This window comes from Pseudocercospora fijiensis (assembly GCF_000340215.1).
Source record: "Pseudocercospora fijiensis CIRAD86 unplaced genomic scaffold MYCFIscaffold_4, whole genome shotgun sequence".
NCBI lineage: Eukaryota > Fungi > Ascomycota > Dothideomycetes > Mycosphaerellales > Mycosphaerellaceae > Pseudocercospora > Pseudocercospora fijiensis.
Window position 1 is genome coordinate 129823 of NW_006921535.1, and position 22019 is coordinate 151841.

The 22019-nt window shown below is 44.7% G+C and overlaps 4 protein-coding genes across 4 annotated transcripts; 2 read left to right on the forward strand and 2 right to left on the reverse strand.

Annotated features, from left to right (window-relative positions):
• Positions 1–1892: 1892 nt before the first annotated feature.
• MYCFIDRAFT_203297 (uncharacterized protein) lies at positions 1893–2617 on the reverse strand. The gene has a single exon (XM_007927849.1). The coding sequence runs from the start codon at positions 2571–2573 to the stop codon at positions 2172–2174; it is 402 nt and encodes a 133-aa protein (XP_007926040.1). The 5' UTR covers positions 2574–2617; the 3' UTR covers positions 1893–2171.
• A 581-nt stretch (positions 2618–3198) lies between these two features.
• Positions 3199–3984, forward strand: MYCFIDRAFT_163894 (uncharacterized protein). Its single transcript, XM_007927850.1, has one exon. It carries the CDS (start codon positions 3362–3364, stop codon positions 3926–3928), a length of 567 nt encoding a protein of 188 aa, XP_007926041.1. The 5' UTR covers positions 3199–3361; the 3' UTR covers positions 3929–3984.
• A 3227-nt stretch (positions 3985–7211) lies between these two features.
• Positions 7212–7935, forward strand: MYCFIDRAFT_16971 (C-type lectin; the record flags this gene model as incomplete). Its single annotated transcript, XM_007927513.1, has 4 exons — positions 7212–7277; positions 7372–7513; positions 7622–7728; positions 7819–7935. Coding segments are annotated over 4 exons (432 nt in total), but the record flags the coding sequence as incomplete, so codon positions are not given.
• Positions 7936–7983: 48 nt separating this feature from the next.
• On the reverse strand, positions 7984–21995 carry MYCFIDRAFT_174105 (uncharacterized protein; the record flags this gene model as incomplete). Its single annotated transcript, XM_007927851.1, has 29 exons — positions 7984–8405; positions 8434–8728; positions 8756–8926; positions 8952–9012; positions 9059–9079; positions 9104–9158; positions 9183–9367; positions 9394–9524; positions 9565–9580; positions 9604–9918; positions 9948–10023; positions 10053–10069; positions 10101–10117; positions 10161–10166; positions 10204–10264; positions 10292–10386; positions 10439–10496; positions 10523–10529; positions 10556–10600; positions 10653–10823; positions 10855–11131; positions 11163–11189; positions 11217–11225; positions 11255–11265; positions 11298–11589; positions 11620–11780; positions 11815–11864; positions 21712–21943; positions 21986–21995. 29 exons carry the CDS (start codon positions 21993–21995, stop codon positions 7984–7986), a joined length of 3294 nt encoding a protein of 1097 aa, XP_007926042.1.
• Positions 21996–22019: the final 24 nt, after the last annotated feature.

The window sequence follows — 22019 nt, forward strand, 5'->3', positions numbered from 1 at the left end:
ATATATATTCCTTCCGAAAGTTACGCTACTTATTAATAAGATAGACTTTATCGATTACTACGAGACCGATACGAGTACGAACCTTAGGGTCCTATAGTAGCTTCCTAAAGGCTAGACTAGTACCGGTTTCTAGACTTAGGATAATATAATAATATCTACTATTAGTAATATAGTCGTATAGCTTAGGATAGAGGCTTATAGTTTCGGAGGTAATATTAATAGCGTTAATAATACTATCTCGCTCGATCGGCTAGCTATCTAACTAGCTATCTAACTATAGCTATTAATACCGGTTCTCGACGACCTTAGCCTACTCCTTACTAAGGCGATTTAGTAGTATAAACTAGAGGGTAATAAGGCTCGTTAAATACGTAAAGGCTATAAATACTAAGCTCTTACCCTCGCCTATCTTCGAGATCTATAGAATATCGCTACCGCCGAAGATTAGCGTAAAGACTAGATCGATCTAGACGTCCTTTAGCTAATATCCTTTTCCTAGATAAAGGCGATCTAATAGCTTAATAAGGCTAGCGGTAACGATATTATAGTAGATATTCTTAGCCTCTAGAGAAGCTACGGTATTATATACAAGTTACTTAACTTAGTCCTATAATAATAGGTTATCGGCGGCGTTAATACAATCGTAACGAGTCTAGAACTATACTTTATAATCTCGCTTATTCTTAGGCTACTAGACTAGTAGCAAGTAACTAAAATCCGGGCGCTCTCGAGTTATAGCGGCGCGACCTAGAAGTACTATTAGAAAGTACTACTTAGATTTATTCTACTATCTATTAGTTTTACGCTTCTTAGCCTTATCCTTCTTCTCTCTATTACGCTACTTACGAGTGCCCCTTAGAGGTAGCGCTATTGCTATCGTATGTTTTAGTAGGCCGCGATATTATTAGTAGGCGATAGCGAGATATAATAGCGAGGTATAATAAGGCAAACAGATATCTAAAGGACTCTCTAGACCCTTCGTTAGACCTAGTCGAGTCTAGGAACGTACTAGATAAAGGAATTACTACGATTAAAGGTACACACATACTAGCAATACAGCACAGCCCTTAGTAGTAAGATAAAGGCAAAGGGTTAAAAATATAGGTATTCTAAAAGTCGGAGGTATAAGCGGCGGTTAATCTAAGAGTCTACCTATAATTTACTTAGCGTTTATATACCGTTTATATATAAGTAATACAAAGGAGGGTAGAATAAACGTAGTTACTAGAAGACCTATTTTAGAAGATCGTATCTATAGCTTTAATTTAATACTTTAACGTATACTTTATATAGCTATTTTAAAAGATCGTATTATTACGTAGAATAGCTTTTTTAGGTTTATCTATCTAATATATAGTTGTACTTCTATAAATTCGAATTCTCGTTTATATACTAGACGGTTATATAGGAGCTATATAGTTTTCTTTTAGGCGCTTCGCTATAGGCTTAGTATAGACCGCTAAGCTAGATATATATTAGTATACTTAGCGGAGAGATAATATAAGGACGTAGAGACAGAGTAGAAGGTAGAAGGTAGAAGGTACTAAATTTAGGTAGAAGGTCCATATAAGCCTACAAAGCGGGGCGCCTGAATGGAGGTAGAGCTGCGCATAGATGATCTGGTCGAGGAATAGAATAGCTAGCCGACACGCGCGGAAAATCCAGAAACCATGCCCGCCCGGAGAACATTTGGCGTGCTTGACATTGACGCTGCTCAATCGCGGCACACATCCACTCCTGGATGCAAAATTAGGTCGTGCTGGTGTCGTAAACAGCTGCTTGTGCAGCGAATGCTGTGCACCCGTCTCGAGGCAACAAGCTGGCTTGGCGGAGGCTGGGTTCTCAATACTCCTCCACCACTCTCACCACCACAAACCACCATCACGGTCACGGCACAGCAGCGTTGCTGGTATGCTGTGCAATATAGCTTGCAGATGGTGGTCTCAGGAAGAGTGATCTTAGCAAGGGCATCGTGGTTCAAGGCAGGACAATGCAATATCAGGCAAGTAATTCAGGTGGCTGGTCTTCCGATCTCCAACCACCATAACCAACCTCACGCAAACCACTAGTGTAGCTATCATGCTATACATGGCTGGCTCAACGGCCACAATGCCGACAATGACATGGTCTCTTGAGACCTATCGGCAAGCCTGTCGCTCTCCTTGCACACGCTACCAACATGCCGTACCTCGACCGCAGCCGTGAGCCAGACGATTACGAAGATGCCTACCATACTCCCCTACCTCGAAGACCACGCCCTGCTGTGACAAACTCATCCCGGTGCGACTCATCTTCACCTCGAAGAGACTCTGGACGACCGCACCCGAGCCGACGCAACAGTACTTACAGAGATGACTCAAAGTATGCGCGGGCCAATCCAGCGAGCCCAGCATACCATGGGAGAAGAGGAGATGAGAGCCGAGCACAAGATACCAGAGATGACGACCGCCGACGAGATCGAGTAAAGTCGAAGCGAGAACGAGATCCTGAGCGGGAAGCGAGAAAGGCGAGAAGATTGGAGCGCGCAGCGCAAGATCCAGATTATGCAGCTCGACGGCAGCAGCGAAGGGCATCAAGACGAGCTGATCGCCGTGCTTCCCGACAAGTCTCGCCGCATCAAGACGCAAAGTCTCCCGTCCAAGAACAGAAGGACGACTCTGCAAGCAGCAATGATGAGGCGCAACCTGCCCAGTCTCCGGCTGAAGCGCCAAATCAGCAAGTTCACAATGCTTCACCTCCATCTTCTCGCGACGAAAAAAATGATTACCAAGAGGACTCATATTGTGGGGAGCCATCGCCGCACAAAAGCAAACCAGCCCGATATCCGCAGCACCCTAAAAGAAGTCTTCCTGAAAATGATCTCGACTATCGCAAGGATCGAAATCGAAATTCCCAGCGATATTCTAGGAGACCTCGTCTCCGGCCTCTGACACGAGGCGATTCATGGCAGTCTTACGGCGACGACTGGACAGTAGACCTCGAGAATTCATCCATGGAGGAGAAGAGGCAGTATCATTCGAGTTCCTCTTCAGCGTTCAGCGAGCTTGACTTCTACAAGCGCTATACAATGCCTAGTCGACGCAATCACTACGAGGACGAAAGGCGGTGCTGCTGTGGGTTCGGCCGAAAATGCTGCGTTATCAGCTTCGTGGTGTTCCTGGTTCTCATTCTTGCAGTCGTGGTGCCAGTCGCGGTCGTGGCTTCAAAGAACCGCTTCAGCTACACGCCATCGACCGCACAGGTGAACGAGACTGCGGCCTTCACCAGCGGCGCAGCCACGCGTGATAGCGTCAACAACACGAAGGATGGCATTGGTGGTGGTCAAGACGTGTACACCAACTACAAAGGCAACGCGACAAAGATGCTTGCTGACCTGCCCGTTGCAAAATGGGTTTCATTCGAAGACATGTGGACCAACAACCTAGACACGCTGCAGAACTCATGTGGCTTGCTGGACTACGGCGAGAACGACTCTGCAGAAGAAATCCAGGACATTTACAACGCCATCCAAGATCGCGCCAACGCCTCGCTCGTCGATCATCGTCTCATTCTCGCATTCATTCTCCAAGAGTCGAAAGGCTGCGTGAGGGTTCCAAGCACCAAGTCTTCAGGCGGCGTCAAGAACACAGGTCTCATGCAGGCACACAATGGACATGAGTACAGCAAGACGCATCAGCAGGCGAGCATTATGATCATGATCCAGGATGGTGTGCAGGGCACGAAGAAAGGCAATGGGATTGTGCAGGAGCTGAATGCTTACTACGGCAATCCTTACGCTGCTGCGCGTGCGTACAATAGCGGGTATATACCGAGCAGTGGCGACTTGTCCGAAGCGGCAGGCGCCACGGCTTGCTATGTCTCCGATATTGCGAATCGTTTGACGGGTTGGGTCAAGGCAACTTCAACATGTTCGGAAACGGGACATTGAGAGATGGACAGTAACTTACGTGTTATGCATAAATATAATGTCGAGGTTTCATTGGGATTGTGAACATGTATGCGAGTGGTCTCAGCCCTGATTCTCAACAAAATGATGAACTTGGACCATGTCTTGCGGACTGACCCTTTGAAGTTTGATCCATGCAATGAATGCCTGATGCAGCTCACGATAAACAAGCAGGGGAACTGATCACGTCCGCAACATTCTCGCCGGTGACGAAAGAAGCAACAGCACAATGCGGCAAAGAAGTCCGTGAAGCATGTGAGAACCATTCCTCAATCTCCACAACCCCAAAATTTTGGACGATTCTTTGCCGCTTCCGCTTGAAGAGAAGCTCAAACGAAGAGTCCTTGTCATCGAGGTTATGAAAATCTTCGAAAGTCAGAGATCGGTGGAGCTTGATTTGCCGGAGAGGGAGTTGCGGATCTAGGTTTCTAGTGGGCGTGAATCAGTGGTCTGATGATGAGGAGTTGGTTCGTGGGTTCAAGGATGCTTTTGGTGAGTAGGAGGGATGGGATTCGCTCGTGAAGGGCAAGTCATGAGCTGAGCAAGGCTATGTACCAGGGGAGGGATCTTGATGATCTCCATGATGCCATGCATAACACCTTTCTAGGAATATGCCTTTGCCGCTACCTACGAACACCGAAAGGCGCGGTCGGCCGTACTCGTGCTCACGCCGACTTGAGAGCATTGACGCTGCTTCTCCAGGATGCTGTTGCTTGCATGAAAAGACTGGGACGTGGTATGAGGTGCCAGCTGTTGAAGGTGCTTCTGTTGAAGACCTGATTCGTGGTGCTCGTGTGCATTCTTCGGTGATGGTGTTCTGGACATGATGATCGTGCCGGAGGGAGAGAAGGCTGTACGCCGTGCCGGAGGAAGGATCATTATTGAAGCGAAATGCGAAGGCTGAGAAGGATGATCTGTACCTGCCAAGCATGCCAAGGCCCCGATCCGACGCGTCTCGCAAGACTACAGCGCGTCCTTCGGGATCGGAAGACATTGCGTGCTCCCGCAATACAGTAATGCTGTTGATATCTCACTCCTCCGCACGGTATCTCCCTTGCTTCGGCTCGCATCTACCAGAACGCTGTCCACAACACGAAGCTATTCGAGAGCGAATGGAGCAATCCGAGTGGCCAACCTGTCAGTGGCCGCCGAGCCTCTCCTTCCACGCCGAGTGACTATCTCTCGCCGCCGGTGCAGCAATGGGAGGTGGAAAGAGTTGGAGAAAGATGGAGATTGCGGCCTGCTCTTCTGCAGAACTCTCTCCCGCTTGAGAAGCATACATCGTGTGGTCCTGTCTGAGCTGAAGGAACACCAACTCGCAAATGTATGTCGCGCCTGGATATGCCACAGAGATGGCAGTGCAGTGCATCTGGGGGAACGCAATCTAGGCGGAGCCGCATTCCTCTGCCGTCCGCCTGGGTCTAGGGCATGGCATGAGCGAAAAGATCAAATCGTCAACAGATCGCCTCGCTCCTCGAAACAGCCGTGCATGGCTCTTTCCCTGCAGAGATGCGATACTCGACATGGATTTGCCCAGGAGCACGCAAAGACAGTGCGGTGTATCGCGAGTACATTGAGCCCGACCTGACAACGATAGACCGTAGAACGGGATGATGCGTGGCTGCTAATGTAAGGTGAGGGAATGCTTCCACATTCTGTACGCTCCCGTCTGCAATGTTGTGATCCGAGCACTCGGGCCGCAGACAGTTTTCCTGAATAACATCCCTACTCCCAAGATTCACGTCGCGAAGCTTTTCTGGACACACCGCGCGGCCATGATGGGGAAGCGCGCTGTTACGCTGCTAGCTTTATCGCTGGCTTCGCAAGCTTACGCACAAGCCTCTGCAAATTGTAAGCAAAGCGATGGGTTGCTTTCGGTGGCATTGACTGACCTGGACATCCAGCATCGGTGGTGACTGTTGAGGTCTATCAGTCTTGCGGCAATCCGTCCTTGACCAAGACGCTCTTTCCACCCACCTACTCCAGCAACATCTCGAGCGTGCCACCCAGTACATTCACATACTATGTCACTTCGACAACAGTGCCGCCGTACGACCGAACCTTGACTGCAAGATACACATCAACGACGATTTCCCCCAGTGGCACCAACCCAGGCACTGTGAGTTACTGGATGCTGGGTCACGAGCCAACTTGAATAAGTGCTGACTTGTGGCCGAAGGTCATTATCGTTGAACCTACGCCAGGAAGATATGTGACAACTACCACGACTCCGCCTTACGATCGCACCTTGACTGTCCCCTACACACTTACAACAATAGAGCCGAGTGGAACAGCTCCTGGAACAGTAAGCTAAAGCAAAGCCTTCGCGCAGAGTTGTGCTCACATGCATGGAAAGGTGATCATTGTCGACACTCCGGTGGCCAGATACGTTACTCGAACGGTACCCTACACAGGATCTACGCCCATCACTGGGCCGGTCACTGTAACAACAATCTTTCCAAGTATGGCGATCGGCGGCCCTGAACGAGGACATTTCTGACATTTCTAGGTGGAACCGTTCCTGGAACCTACGATGTGGCCACGCCTGGCCTCACATCCACCGAGAGCTCGAGCAGCTCAGCACCCAGCGCATCGCCTTCAATCTACATCCCTGGGCTGGCGAATTGCTCTCAGTCTTGCGTCAGCTACGACTTTGACGGATGCTCCATTGATGATCCGGCTTGTATTTGCTCCAACCCGGAGCTTGTGCGGCGATATTCATGCTGCGTGAGAGAGCAGTGTGATGGACCAGACCAAGATAGTATGTTCGCACTTCTTTTTGAGGGCCAATGTCCGCTAATGCTGGAATGTGTAGGCGTGGTCGACTTCGCTGCCAGCTTCTGTGCGGAGTATGGCATTACTGATCTTCCTACAAGTGCTGCTGAAGGATGTAATTCTACAATCAACATTCCTGGGCTACCCGATTGCTCTCAGTCATGCGTTAGCTACAACTTCGACGGCTGTTCTATCAATGACCCGGCTTGTATCTGCTCCAATCCCGAGCTCGTGCGGAGATACTCGTGCTGCGTGAGCGAGCAATGCGACGGACCAGATCAAGACAGTATGGTCCCATTTCTCTTACTAGTCAGTACTCGCTGATCAATCAATAGATGTCGTCGACTTCGCTGCCAACTTCTGTGCGGCGTACAACATTACGGATCTGCCTACAAACGCTGCTGAGGGATGCTATCCATCCTCTACGCCTGCTTCAAGTGTGAGTACAACCGGTGCGCCGAGCTCAACTCCGCTTCCGCCTGGGACCGTAACCAGCACCACATATGGAGAATATAGCAGCAGGACCACAATCACTACCATCCCGTACTCAGGGACCGTCTCAGCAACAGTGATTATTGGAGAAGGAATCACATACACGACAGTCAGGTGCTATCCAGTCATTGCTTGGAAATTGTGCTAACATGGAGTAGACTACGACAAGCCAATCCTCAATCCTCCCAACCCCAGCGCCGCCTGGCACTGTCTACGCGACCACGTACGGAGATTATTCCGATACCACTACGTTGACAGTGATCCCATACAGTGGAACTGTATCAGGCACAATCTCCATCGGTGTCCCAATTACTCGCACCACAACAGTAAGTCAGAAAGTCAGAAACCGGACAGGAACGAAGCTGAAATGACAGTAGACGACAACTTCGAGCGAGTCTCCAACGCCAGCGCCGCCTGGCACGGTCTACGCAACTACCTATGGAGATTATTCCGATACTACTACTTTGACAGTAATTCCTTACAGCGGAACCGTATCAGGTACAATCTCCATCGGCGTCCCGATCACTCGCACCACGACAGTCAGTCAGAAGGTTAGAAACCGGACAGGAATTCAGCTGAAATGACAATAGACAACTTCAAGCGAGTCTCCAACGCCAGCGCCGCCTGGCACGGTCTACGCAACTACCTATGGAGATTACTCGGACACCACTACTTTAACAGTGATTCCTTACAGCGGAACCGTATCGGGCACAATCTCCATCGGCGTCCCGATCACTCGTACAACGACGGTATTATGGCGCCATGATTTCTTACCACAAAGGAAGCTCGCTAATGGTTATGCAGACTACAACTTCGTCCAGCTCGTCTCCGATCGAACCAAGCTCTACCTCGAGCGAAAGCTCTTCGGTCTCGAGCGAAAGCAGTAGCACCTCAAGCTCGGTCTCATCAGAGTCCAGCTCGTCATCGAGTGCCTCTTCCTCTGCATCTTCGAGTGAATCGAGCATCTCTTCCTCGTCGTCATCAAGCGAATCATCAAGCGAATCATCGAGCTCTTCGTCTGCTTCATCAAGCGAATCTTCTTCGATTTCGTCAGCAGAAGCTACTACTACAACAATAACTACCACGACATCAACAACTACGACAAGCAGTTCAAGCGAAAGCAGTTCAAGCGCGGCGCCAGCTCCGACCTGCGCCTTCGCCGATGGTGTTAGATCTTTCGGTGGCAGCACTGCTTACAATGTGGCTTGTGGTCGGGACACGACTGGCCGTCCAGCCGGCAACATGTACACCACGACTGCTCGTGCTCTTTCGTTCGAGGAGTGCTACATCCAGTGTGATGGCATCGCTGGCTGCCAAGGCTTTACCTGGCTCGGTGCAACCAACTCTTTTGGCAATGGCGCTGGTGACTGCTACTTCAAAGGCACTGGCGTTGTTGGCGAAGGCATCCAATTCGATGGTGATTTTGATTCGCGCAAGGTTGCTGCGATCAAGGTCGATCAGCTTACGGTGATACCGCCTGTCACGACGACGTATGTATGATGATCCGTCATGATTCTATGATTGCTGACTTCTCGACAGCACGACTACGTACGCAAAGATTGTTTCGTACCGCCATGCCTTGCTAACTTTCTGCCAGCACCACGTCTCAGCCAGATACCACCACGTATGTGTTCCATCCGCTCTGAATCTGACCTTCGCTGACTTCTGTAACAGCACGACAACGTACGCAAAATTTCGATTCCGCTGCTGCAGCTCACTAATCGCTTTTTAGCACGACCAGCTCATTCCCAGATACCACGTAAGTATTGCCTCTATTGAAAAGGGTTTTGAAGCTTGAGCTGACATGTCGAAAGTACGACTACGTATGCAAAATCTTTTTGCGACCATGTCGGAAGCATCGCCTTACTGACAAACTTGCAGCACAACCACGTCTCTCCCAGACACCACGTAAGTATCACTTCTTGCAAACTCCTTGGCTGCCTCGCTGACCCAACTACAGTACTACCACGTATGGCGCATCGCAGTTCGTCTTTCTTGCGCCTGCTGACCTTTGACAGCACGACCACGCCATCCCCGACTACTACGTAAGTGCCTAATGCTTGCTTTGAGTTCTCAATCCCGAGCTCGACTGACTCTTCGATAGCACGACTACGTACGCGGATGAAGTGCCTCTTGAATCGATCGCGTGTGTTGCTAACCAGGTTTCAGCACGACTACACCTTCTCCAACTACAACGTATGTACTCGCGCTTGCTTGACGCTGTATTTTGCTGACTCTCTGTAGGACGACTACGTGCGCATCTGCGGCTCTTGCTGTATCTTCGAACTCTGCTGACTTGTGGATAGCACAACTACTCCATCGCCAACTACAACGTTCGTATTCGTTTTCACTCCCTGAGGAATCATGCTGACTCTTGATAGCACAACCACGTGCGCATCTGCGTCTTTCGTTGATTTATTTCTTGAATCCCAACTGACCTGTGGACAGCACGACTACTACTCCATCGCCGACTACCACGTAAGTCTTTCATCGGCTCAAGATTCTGTATCTTACTGACATCGATCACAGGACTGTAAGCCTGCCTACCTTTTACCCGCTTCTTGAAGGATAGCAAAGACAGAGTCTTCGCTTTTCCTCGTACTCTGCATCTGCTGACTTGGAGCGAAAGACTACTACGACAAATCCCACCACTACCACGAGCACGGTGAGCACGACCCGACTTCTCTTTCAGCGCTTGGAGTTGCCTTTGCTCCCTGATTTCAAGAATTCCCACCCGTTCGCCGCCTCGGCTTCATGAACAGAGACTTGGCAGCTCGTCTTTGCTCGGAGATGAAAAATACAGCAGGCGTCTGACCCAATTGCTCGATTTTCGGGCAACGTACCAGATTTTGCTTCCTGGCCTCTTACCTGCCCCGATCTTAATCACGTGAGGCGCTCGCGGATCTCGGACAGCCATGCTGACAGTATCTTCTCTAGACGACAACACGAACAACTACAAGTACGACAAGCACGACGGTACGTGGTTTCACTTTCGAAATCCAGCCATTCTTGTCACGCGAGCTGCTCTCTCTGTTTTGCGAACGTGGCAGTCTTTCAAACAACCTCGTTAGCTTACACTCATCATCCTGCTTATACTGCGCGCCTTCACTCTTGATCGGCGCTTCTCTGTTCTTGCGCCAACTCATACTCTCTGGCACTCGCAGGTTCAATCGCTGACCATCATTAGACGACAACACGAACAACTACTACGAGTACTACTACCACGACCTCGTCGTCATCGAGTTCTTCCAGGGTCATTTCGACACCGCCACCGCCTAGTAAGCTCAGGTTCCAAGAGGCAATGGGCACAGAAACACTAACGCAAGACAGGTTACGCGCCACCAGCCACGGCCACCACAAACAGTGTCAACTTGCCATCCCAGTCACCTCTGCCATGTATCCGTCAAGGTTACCTTGTTCAGAACAGAGCTTGGTACACGGTCGAGATGGATACTGGTATCCTTACGCCCGCGGGTACCATCCAGTGGGATGCAAACGTTCAGGCTATCGGGTACAACCGTTGCGATGGGCTGATCTATGGAGCCGACTCCGTCAACCGAATCATTCGATTTGGATCGGATCTTGTCCCACAGCAGTTCCTCCCAGGCACCTACAGAACCTACCAAACCGGTGATGTCGACCAGAATTGCCAGTACTGGGGTCTGCGTACTGCGGGGCCGTAAGTTGGAATTGGTGCGCTGGCTCGGTTTGCACTGGCTGACTCGTTGTGATAAAAGCAATGGTAATACCGCTGGATGGTGGATACACATCAATCTCAACAACGGTACGAGCAGTTATGGCAGTATCGTCGACCAAGGCCAATTCACCGGTGGAGGCTTCACCGGCGGCGAATACCCCAATGAGCCTCAGTACTTCTTCGCTGATTGGGCTTACGTGCCGTACGCTGGCGATGATTATCTATGGGGTAAGCATTCGAGCCATTTCAGACTGCATTGTAGCGCAGCTGCTGACTCCCCTCAGGCGTCGGTGTCGATCAAACCACGAGATTCGCCTACCTGTACCGCTTCACGAAGTCGACACTGACCTTGGACCTCGTTGCTGAATTCGGCAATATCGGTCTCACCAACGATCGAGAGGGTGTCAACCGTATCAACTTTGGCGCGGTCTATGCTTCTCCTGATGGATTCCTGTACGGCGCTGAGAACCTTTCCGGACGCATGTATCGATTTACAGTGACGCCGCCGTACAATTGGAGGTATTTGGGACCTGGAAGCAGGACTCTCCAGAATGATGGAGCGAGATGTATTGACAATACTGAGTCGATCGGAGCGTACTGATGAGAGGTAGAAGGAAGGGGAGAATGTCTCGGATTCTGTTTGACGTAAGCATTTAATGGAGGACACTTTAGGATTCGACTATAGTGCGCTATGCATGTTATGCAAAACGGTCTTGTTCGCGCCATTCGCTGCCAACGAAGTCCGCTTGGACATAGTAGGTGAAGTGTTTTGTGTCATTCTCGGCTGGTTGGCTTTTGGACGCTTCTCCGTCAAGCACGTCAACTTGCCCTTGGATAGAATACAGCCGATCAGCCTAACTATTCGATGATCTAGAAGCACAGCTAATGCAAACGCATATGTCACTACTGTGACGCATAGCTGAGGTCACATGACTCTTGGCAGCGCACGTGACTCTCGGCAAAACTAGGGAAATATTAACACCTGTTCTTACCGCCTTTTTTAGATAGAACTAGTTAAGTAGAACTACAACAATAGATACCCTTAAACAGTGTTATAATATAACTAATAAGAAGGGCGCGTTATAGTTATAAGCCCGGGTTTTACCCGCGGTATTAGAGACTAAGAAAGGAGGAAGAATTTTCTATTCTACGAGTAACAATATTAGCAAAAGGAAATTAGTTTCTACGACACTAAACAACTAACTAAAGCACCTACTATCTCTTTAAGATTATTAATATATCTTTAATAATAGCCCTCTTATTAGCTAGCCGTCTTAGTAGTACTAAATATATTACCCTTCGAGGCCCGAACGACTAGGATCGATAGTACGAGCAAACTAAGACTTATCTAATAGGTTACGAGACCTAGCTATATACTAATCCGTATACTACGCTACCTATAGAGCTAATTTAGCCTACTCTACTAGTTGTAGATAAAGAACGCCTATAGGACGACTAAGTCTACTAATAGGCAATCTATCTAGAAAAGGATTTCTATAATGTCTATATAGCTAAGTTCAATAGGTTTAGATCGGCCCGTAGCAAGACCCTCGAGTACCTAGTAACTATAATAGATATCCGCTATTACTTAGAGATTACTAATAATAATAAGCTGTCCCTACTAACCCTTCGATTAATTATAATACGACTAAAGGATAAGCTAGCGCCAAATACTTAGTAGCAAAGAACTAACTTAGTTAAAGAGCTAAATCGTTTAATCAACTTAAGGTAGGTAAAGGATCCTAAGCAGTAATATAAGGAATAGCTTAATCTATACAAAATTATAAAGAGGATATAGTATATAGAACTTAATAATATAGTTGTTCACCTCTATACTATAGTAGCTAATATAGATAAAACCTATAGCAAAGGACTCTATATAATATACTAGGCCTTACTAAACACTATCTACTTCTATTAACTAATTAGTATAGTGCGAGACTATGCCCGAAACATGTTAGGACTATCGACAAAGCGAGGAGCCTTATTTAGAATTACCTACGATATAGAGACTAGTAAATCTAATGCCGCCCTTTAAGGAGCCTCCGAAAATAAGGATAGAGATAAGGACAAGAAGGATAAGAAGGGCACCCGCACTCTAAAATCTTATATAGAACTTACTAGCGTTAGTAAGAAGAAGGCATATAAGAACCGTAGTAAGTGCTTAGTAGTTAACTACCGCCTTCGAGAGAAGGTTAAGGAGAAGGATAAGGATAGCAAATAGTAAGGAAAACTAAACTACTTTAAAGGCTACTTACGCCGAAACAAGGACTTCTATCTAAGACAAGCTAGCTTCTACAAGGACCTACTAGCTATTAAGATTGCTTAGCAGCATTATAGATATAGCAAGGCTGATAATAATATACCTAACAAGTTGTTACTAGCCTGCTTCTTTAGCCCTAACACTCTATTATTATCCTTTGTAGGAATAACTAGATATAGATAGGTTAGTATAGGAATATCTATTAGAAAATGGAACCCTTTTAATAGACTAATATATAATAGTGGATCTAATTGCTATATTATTAACTATCTAGGTCGATTCAACTTTGCTCCTCTCTTCCTACTATTAAGGTCTATAGTAGTAACCGGAATAGGCTATAATAGGGTCGTAGCTATTAGAAAGGTATTATTTACGGTTAAGGCTGTTAGTAGCAGGCCCCTATAGATTGAACTAGGAGAATGCCTATATATTCCAAACTTCTATACTAATATAGTCGGTAGAGCCCTATTCTTCTAGCGAGGATACAAACATTAGGAAATTAATAATACCCTATACGACCCTTAATAGAAGGCTCTAGTTAAGTTTATTAGACTAGATAATTAGATGCCATACTTTAATATAGTTAGTATAGTGGATAATACACCTTTACTAACTAAGTAGCTAGCTAATATAGAAGGCCGACTACTTAAATACCTATTTTGACTTAGTAAACTATTAGCATACGCAACGGCTCGCCGCTCCGCACGCCTACTACTACCGAGGCAGCTTACTCTTTAGCAGATATATAAGATCTTTAGGTACCTAGGTGCAGAGCGAGCAGAAGAGCTAGTTAATAGGGTTAATAGAATAATACGGGACCTCTTACATAGAAATAAGGTACTAAGAACACCACTTTGTCTAGTATATATATAAGCTAAGGGTAAGAAGCTTATATTTAGAAGGCTACGAAAGTATAATGTGTCAATTCTTATACTATATAGCTACATTACTGCTAATCTGATGCAACTGGATCTAGCCTACAATAGCGACTAGTATATCTTCTACGCATACGACCTAAATACTAGACTTTACTTTATATAGACAATAAGTAATCGTTAGGAATCAACACTCCTTTAGTGCTAGAACTAGTTAGCTACCTTCGTACGCAGCATTAGCAGAGATATCATCTGTTTGTTATCTAATAATAAAGGAGGCATATTAGGCTTTCGGTTTCGATCCTATCTACGTAATAACTATACTACTTAGAGGCTAATAGTACTATATACGTTAGAACAGGACCTAGCTAAGCGAGCAGGCCGCACTATTATTGAGGTAGCTCGAGCCTTAATAATATATGCTAGGTTCCTATACAGCCTATAGCTAGAAGTAGTTTATATAGCAACCTTCCTAGCTAATAGGTTACTAAGATTACGCAATGCTAACCTACTAATGCGTACACTATACGAGATTAGGACTAGGTATAAGCTAAATGTAGCATACATCTATTAGTTTAGAGCAAGAGTATACCTAGTAATCTACGGCACCGAGATAGCTAACGGCAAGAGGAAGGCTATACTACTAAATACTATAAAAGTAGCCTTACGAACACATATTAGATACCTCTATAGATACGAAGGACACTCTATCTATCGGATTTAGGTACCTTTACGAATAACGGTGCTACGTATAAGAGATGTTGTATTTAATAAGACTAGGTTCTATAATAGATATAACGCTAACCTAGGCGTTACTATAACTAACTAAGAACTAGCTTAATTTAGTAATCTCGAAGAGCTATAAGTACTAGCCTCGGAGCATTAATTTAACGATCTTCGAGAAGTATACGACACACTACTAGACCTAGTACGGTTTAGAGCTAAGGGGGTAGAAACACTAATAGGACCTAGCCGGCTTATAATAGTCGACCCTACGAGGCTAGTAGATAAACCTGTTAGACATAAACTACCTTAACAATTATCGCCGACACTACTAACTAAGCTATAGCTCGTATAGGTGCCGAAGAGGCTACGTTTAGATCTCACTAACTAGAGATTATATAAGCCTGAATTAGGGGAAGTACCTATCTATTAGGACTTTCTAATTAACCTACGCGAAGCACCGCAACCGCGTAATAATATGCTAAATAGACTAGTAGACCTAACTATTAATTAGCAACCTAAGACTAAGAACGATACTAGCAATTATAACCCTACTAATAATATAGACGCACTAGGTTACGTAGATAATATAGACATAAACTTGCTACGAGTAGAGCTAGCTAAATTGCTAATACTAATTAAAGCAGCTAATGTTTCTTATCGTTACTTATTAAACATAGGAGGGCCGCATTATCGAGCTAATAATCCGAACAAGCGACAGCGAATAGCCGCTATCTATCGAGCCGGCCGCTACTATATTAGCGATCGAGAACAAGCGAGAAACCTCCTACTATTTAGCAGCCTTTATATAGTAGTAGAATACGAAGCTCAATTAATATACGCATTAAGCGCATTAAATAGTTAAGTAGACGACAATCCGGATCCGCTACCGCCGCTTCTACGAGACGAGAATAACCTAAACCTTACTCCGAAGGTCGCTAACCTACTAGCCGAGCTACGCAATTAGCGCTAAGTGTTAAAGAGCCGGTTTAAAGAGCATTAGATACATGCTACAAGAGTGGAATTCAATAAGGCCTTAAAGATAGGTACATTCAAATAGGTAGACATAGAGCAAGCAGTAGACAACTTGCTACTACTTACCTAGGTATTCAAATATAAGAGCGATACCGAAGGAAGGCTTGTTAAGTTTAAGGCTAGAGTGTATGTAAGAGGGGACCTGTAGAAGAATACCTATTTAGATACCTATGCCTTAACACTAGCCGCACGAGTATTCCGTATACTAATAGCTATTACTGCTAGCTTTAACCTAGAGGCAGAGCAAATAGACGCGGTTAACGCCTTCTTAAATGCTAGCCTGCTATATATACTATATTTGAAGCTACTAGAAGGTTTTAAACAGAAAGGAAAGGTACTGTAGCTGCTCTAGGCACTATATAGTCTATAAGAATTACTAAGGCTATAGTACAATCACTTTACTACTATACTAGAGAAGCTCGGCATATAGCTAGTCGATAATGTCGACTGCCTATATACAGACCCCGATAGGCATATATTTATCTTCTTCTACGTAGACGACATAGTGCTTTTATATTATCGCTAATACAAGCAGAAAGCTATAGATCTAAAGCAACGGCTAATAAAGGAGTACGAGCTAAATAACCTTAGTCTACTATTATAGTTTCTAGGGATTAAAGTTATACGAGACCGCACTACTAAGCAGCTCTAGTTGTTATAGAAGACGTACGCTAAAAAGGTAGCTTAGCGATACAGCATTAATACTAAGGGCAGAAGGGCCGACTTACTATTGCTAACTAGATACGAGCCCTACGAGAAAGCCGACGATAAGAAGGCCTTATAACACCTAGATTTAGTAGCAGTACTAGCCTATTAAAGCCGTATAGGATCGCTTAACTTCGTAGCAGTACAGACTAGGCCTAATATAGCTAAGGCTATATTACTGCTGTCTAAAGCCCTTTAAAATCCACGATAAGAAGATATAGCTACTGCAAATTAGTATATTAAATACCTCCTACAAACGAAGGACCTATACTTAGAATACAATGCCGACGGACTAGCAATTACAGCGCATTCTAGCCATTAGTTGAATGAGTTCTACGGAGCTTCCGATGCCTTATATAGCGATTATAAAGGCACTAGGCAGTTATTAGAAGGATGGTTATTCAGCCTATTTAATAGCCTAGTCGACTAGAAAGCAGCAAGACAATTAACTGTTACTAAATCTACGACTAAGGCTAAGCTGCTAGCCGTATTACATGCTGGCTTAGAGCTAATCTAGTAGAAGCGATTCTTTAACAATATTAGTCTTATATTAGACACAGTGCCTATGCTATATTGCGACAATACCTAGACTATTCGCATTATTAAGGCTAATGCTAGTAAACTAGACACTAAGCTTAGGCATATAGATATCTACTAGTATTAGCTCCGCTAAGAATATAAAGTAGGCTAAATATAGTGCGAATACCTAGCTATATAGGACATGCTAGCTAATAGACTTACTAAACTCTATAGACTACAGAACTAATAGAGGTTTATACAGCAACTTAGGCTATTAAGGCTACTAACTAATAAACTATACGAAGACAACTCTATATAATAGGTAGTGGTAGCCCCCCCTATTTACTATTAATTGTAACTAAGTCAATTAAGTACACCTTTATCGATTAGCGCTAGCAAAAGTGTCTAATACGATAGCGACGACTAACTAGGGTAGCGGATCTAACCTTACTTCCTAATACGTTATTGTCGCCTATATTATTACTTCGAACGTTACTTCTACTAACTAATAACAAGTCTGCGGCGATTGTATTAGTGCTAGTAATAATAGTGTAGTAGTCTTAGCTAAGAGTAGCGTCCTTAGTTAAGTTACCTATCCTAATTTATTAAATCTGTTTAACTAATGTATATCCTTACTTAATCCTTCGTCTAATTAAATAGACGCTACCTATGCGATTGATCTAATAAACGATAGTAATAATATAAAGGGCTTAGTTCAATTTAGTTAAACTAACTTTACTATACGATACGAGTACTTAGATAAGGCTTAATAGTGTCGGTCTATACTTAGACTACGTAGGAAGACAATAGTTCCTAGTAATAGGGACTATATATAAAGGTGTACATACAGTCCGGATTATATAACGATATCCTTCTAGGGTAATCGGGGTATAAAATAAGACTCTCTTATATGCAGTATAGATTTAAACTAATTTTTTATTGTTTTAATAAAGCACTATATAAGAAGTTAAAAAGATTAATTTTTCTTTTGTTTGTATATAAAGAAGCATTAACTACCTTGCCTAAAATAGAAGGCAAGCCTAGTTTATATAAGCTAAGGGGGTGTGTAACGCATAGCTAAGGTTACATAACTCTTAGTAGCATACGTAACTCTCGGCAAAACTAGGGAAATATTAACACCTGTTCTTACCGCCTTTTTTAGATAGAACTAGTTAAGTAGAACTACAACAATAGACACCCTTAAACAGTATTACAATATAACTAATAAGAAGGGCGCGTCACAACTACTACTACGCTCGCAACGATAATATAACCGTCGCAGGCCGGAAGAATTACGTTAGCCGTACGCCGGGGTCCTAGCGAACCTAGGTTATATAGTATACCGCCGATTACACTATTATAGCGACTTCTCGGATCCTTGTAGAACTAGCATATATACATCTATACTACAAGCATCTAATAACTGTTATATGCAATCGGGTTGCCTTTACTCCTATAAGGTTGGCGTCGGCTTATATAGAGTTCGATTAATGCGGCTAGAATATCGCCTATCGCTACCTAGCACTTATACCGAGCCCTAGCTACCCGCCCGAGCCCTAGTAGATATACTAATATAGAATCGCGCTAAATGAGATTATATACTGTTTCTACCTATTATATATTATATCTATTCTTAGTTAGTAGCGCGGAGCGCGTTACCTAGGAATTCGCGCCTCTAAGTCTACTATAGACCTAAAATTCGCATTTCTTCCCCCTTTTATAGTAGATTGCCTAGTAACTACCGAAAATAGCCGAATCTCTATTATACGAGGCATATATTAATAAGTTTCTCGATAATCTCGTCGCTAGCAGCGGTAATAGCGGTAGTAGCGCGGCGGCGGTAGTAGAAGGTGTAGGAGGCGCGGTAGTTATTAAGTTGTAGGAAGAGGTAGAAATAGAGGTAGAAGGCGCGCTTTCGGCGGTAGTTATCGAGTCGTAGGAAGAGGTTTAATTTGTCTCGGAGATACGTATTCGAGGCCGCTCGCGCTTACTATCGCTACCGCGCGAGCGTATATCTCTACCTAAATATCGATTAGTCTCTCTAAGGCCGTAGAAGTACCTATTCTCGAAGAAAGCGCTCTGCCGTAGACCTATACCTCGCGAAGTCGACTTTGTATCGTATATAGCGCTCGAGATATATATATAGGAAGAGTTTAGAAAGGTAAAGGGGTACGAGTTTAAGGAGTAGAAGCCGCGGAAGAATAGCAAAGGCGTTAAATATCGCTATCTCTATATCTATAGGTGCTTTAGTTAGCCTAATAAAAGGACGTAGAATACGACTCGAAGGAAGATAACAACTAAGAAGATAGGGTATTAGTTCTACTTCTACGCCGTTGCTATCGACCCTTCTAACCCTTCTAGTAGCTAGACTATCCGCTATTCTAATAAAGAAGCTTACTGTTACTATAACTATAGACCTAACGACGTTGTTAGTCTTACTATCTATAGAAGTCGCTTAAGAACGGCTAATTTCCTCGAGCAACTAGAACGGCTTTAGTCCGCGCGAATGCTAACGTCTAAGATAATAGCCTATTTCCGAGGCCGTAGTGTTATTATTAAACTATAAGACCTATATAATGTCTCTTAGCTTCGCAACCTTAGCGTACGACGAGAAGCTAATTAAGCCGAGCGGATAGTTAAATTGCTCGAGGAATACGATATCTATAAGGATATTCAAACTAGACCTAATAGCGCTATTAAATCTATAGTAGCTCTTTATCTAGTCTTAATTGAAGCCTTTAAACTAACGCCTTATACGCTTGTACTAGATACTACGTATTCGACTAATCTATACAACCTCGAGTTACTAGATATAGTCGCTACTAGACCTTTAAATAATACGATTAAGCTCGGTATTAGCCTTGTCCGTCCGAAGCCTAATAAGGCCGATTTTGTACAACTTCTCAGGTCTATTAAATAGGCCTTTAAAGCCGCCGGATGCGCTATACTACTAGTTATTAGTACTAACCGTAAAGAGGCATTAATGCTAGCTTGTAAGGAGGTGTTTCCTAACACTAAGAATATTGTCTGTAACTAGTATCTATAGCAAGATATACTTACTCGAGTACGTAAAGAACGAGGCGAGTTTATATAGGTTAAGGACGACAATAGCGGCTAGACTAATAGCCCTTAAACTAGCTAGTTTATAAAGCTATTTGTCTATACTATTTATAGCTAAACCGAAGACGAGTTTAATAGCAACGCTAATAAACTAGACAACGTCTATCCTATGTTTAAGGCCTATCTTTATAAGAACTAGTAGCGCTATAAGTAACAAATAGTCGACTGCTAGACTAACGAAGTACTCTACTTTAGTTACAAGACAACCTTACGAGTCGAGTCTTGCTATAGACAGATTAAACTATAGCTAAACTATAGCAGTCGCTACGATATCTTTACGCTCTTTAAAGCACTTATTAAGTAGTAGAACGAGGGTTACGACCGCCGCCGCTATACACTTGCTAACAATCTAAAGCGCTATAATAAGGCTATTATTAGTCTATTCTAGGCAAGCGTATCTCGAGTAATTAGCGACTACTACCTTCTCGAGGTATAATAGCTCTACGTATATACTATAGCACTTCTAAGGACTACGACTAACGATAATAGCAACGAGATTAAGCATTTAGCCTTCTCGTATAGCTGCTTATAGTGCCGCTATAACGACTACCTTAGTAGGACCTATAGTTATCCTTATATATACGCCCTAATAAAGATTCTCGAGACAGGTAGTAGTCGTACTATGCTATTGCTAAGCTACTTCTACGCTTACTAGTATATCGACTTCTCGAAGTTGCTACGTTTACGAGAGCCTGCTATAGTATATAGCAACTGTAAACCTATAACCGGCGGAGCGACACTATACTTAATAAAGCGCGTAGTAACGGCTCGAGAATTAGACGACCTAAATAAGACTACAGTTGCTAAGAAGTAGAAGATAGCGATAGCAAGAACGACGGACTTCGTACTCGAGCCTAGTATATTACTTACTTAATTAAGGACGACTGTCGAGCACTACAAGTACGTAAAGAGCTAATGCCGCACTTAATAGTGCCCTTACTAGAAAGCTAACCGAGCGTATAGCTCTACCTGCTATCTAGTAGGCTTCGAGTGCTATAATCTACGTACTAAGCTATTACTTCCGGACGCTCTATAACCTCCTTCTAAGCTAGATCTACTACGGTAAGAGGTTAATAACCTACGTACGCGTAAAGAATAGCGCTTACTCTAGCAGATTAAATATAGCCGATAGTAGGCGGCGTTGTTTAAATAGTAACAACGATAGGCTGCTTAGTAGTAATAGCAGCAATAGTAGTATTAGTATTTACTAACATAGTCGATAGGACGGCTACTTTACTACTAGGTGCTATAGCAATAGCACTATTAGTTTACTTAGTAGTAGCATTATATATAGTAGTAGGCGAGTTAATAACTAAGAGACTAATATAAGCTAGTATATATAGCCTCGCGTAGTTACAAGGCTGTAGGTCGTAACCCGCTTAGACCTAAGTAGATAGCTAGCAACTAATAATACCTTGAATTTTGCTATACTACTAATTTGCTAACAATCTTTAGCTTTATAGATAGTAGCAGTATGGTTGCCTAGTCGGAGATGGTTGCGGGGATGCGATTATCGCTTCTACACGCGATTTAGTTAGTAACAGTCGATCTTATAATCCACGTATCCACTGGGGCTCGGGCGGGCAGCTGGGGCTCGGTATAAGTGCCAGGCTGTCGCCAGCGCTTCGGGCCTCTGGCGCTACCCAGTCTTATCCTGCCACGACAGCGAAAGTGGGCCCACGACACTTCCCTCTCCCAAGGACCCAAAGCACGTCCACCACGTCCACCACGTCCTACACCTCGGCGCCATTGGACGTCCACCGATCCGCGCGAAGCGTTACACATGCCATTGGCTGTTCCGGATCATCTGTGAGCCTCCGGAAAAGGCAAGGCACAACGACGCATGAGCACCCAACTCCCTAATTGCTA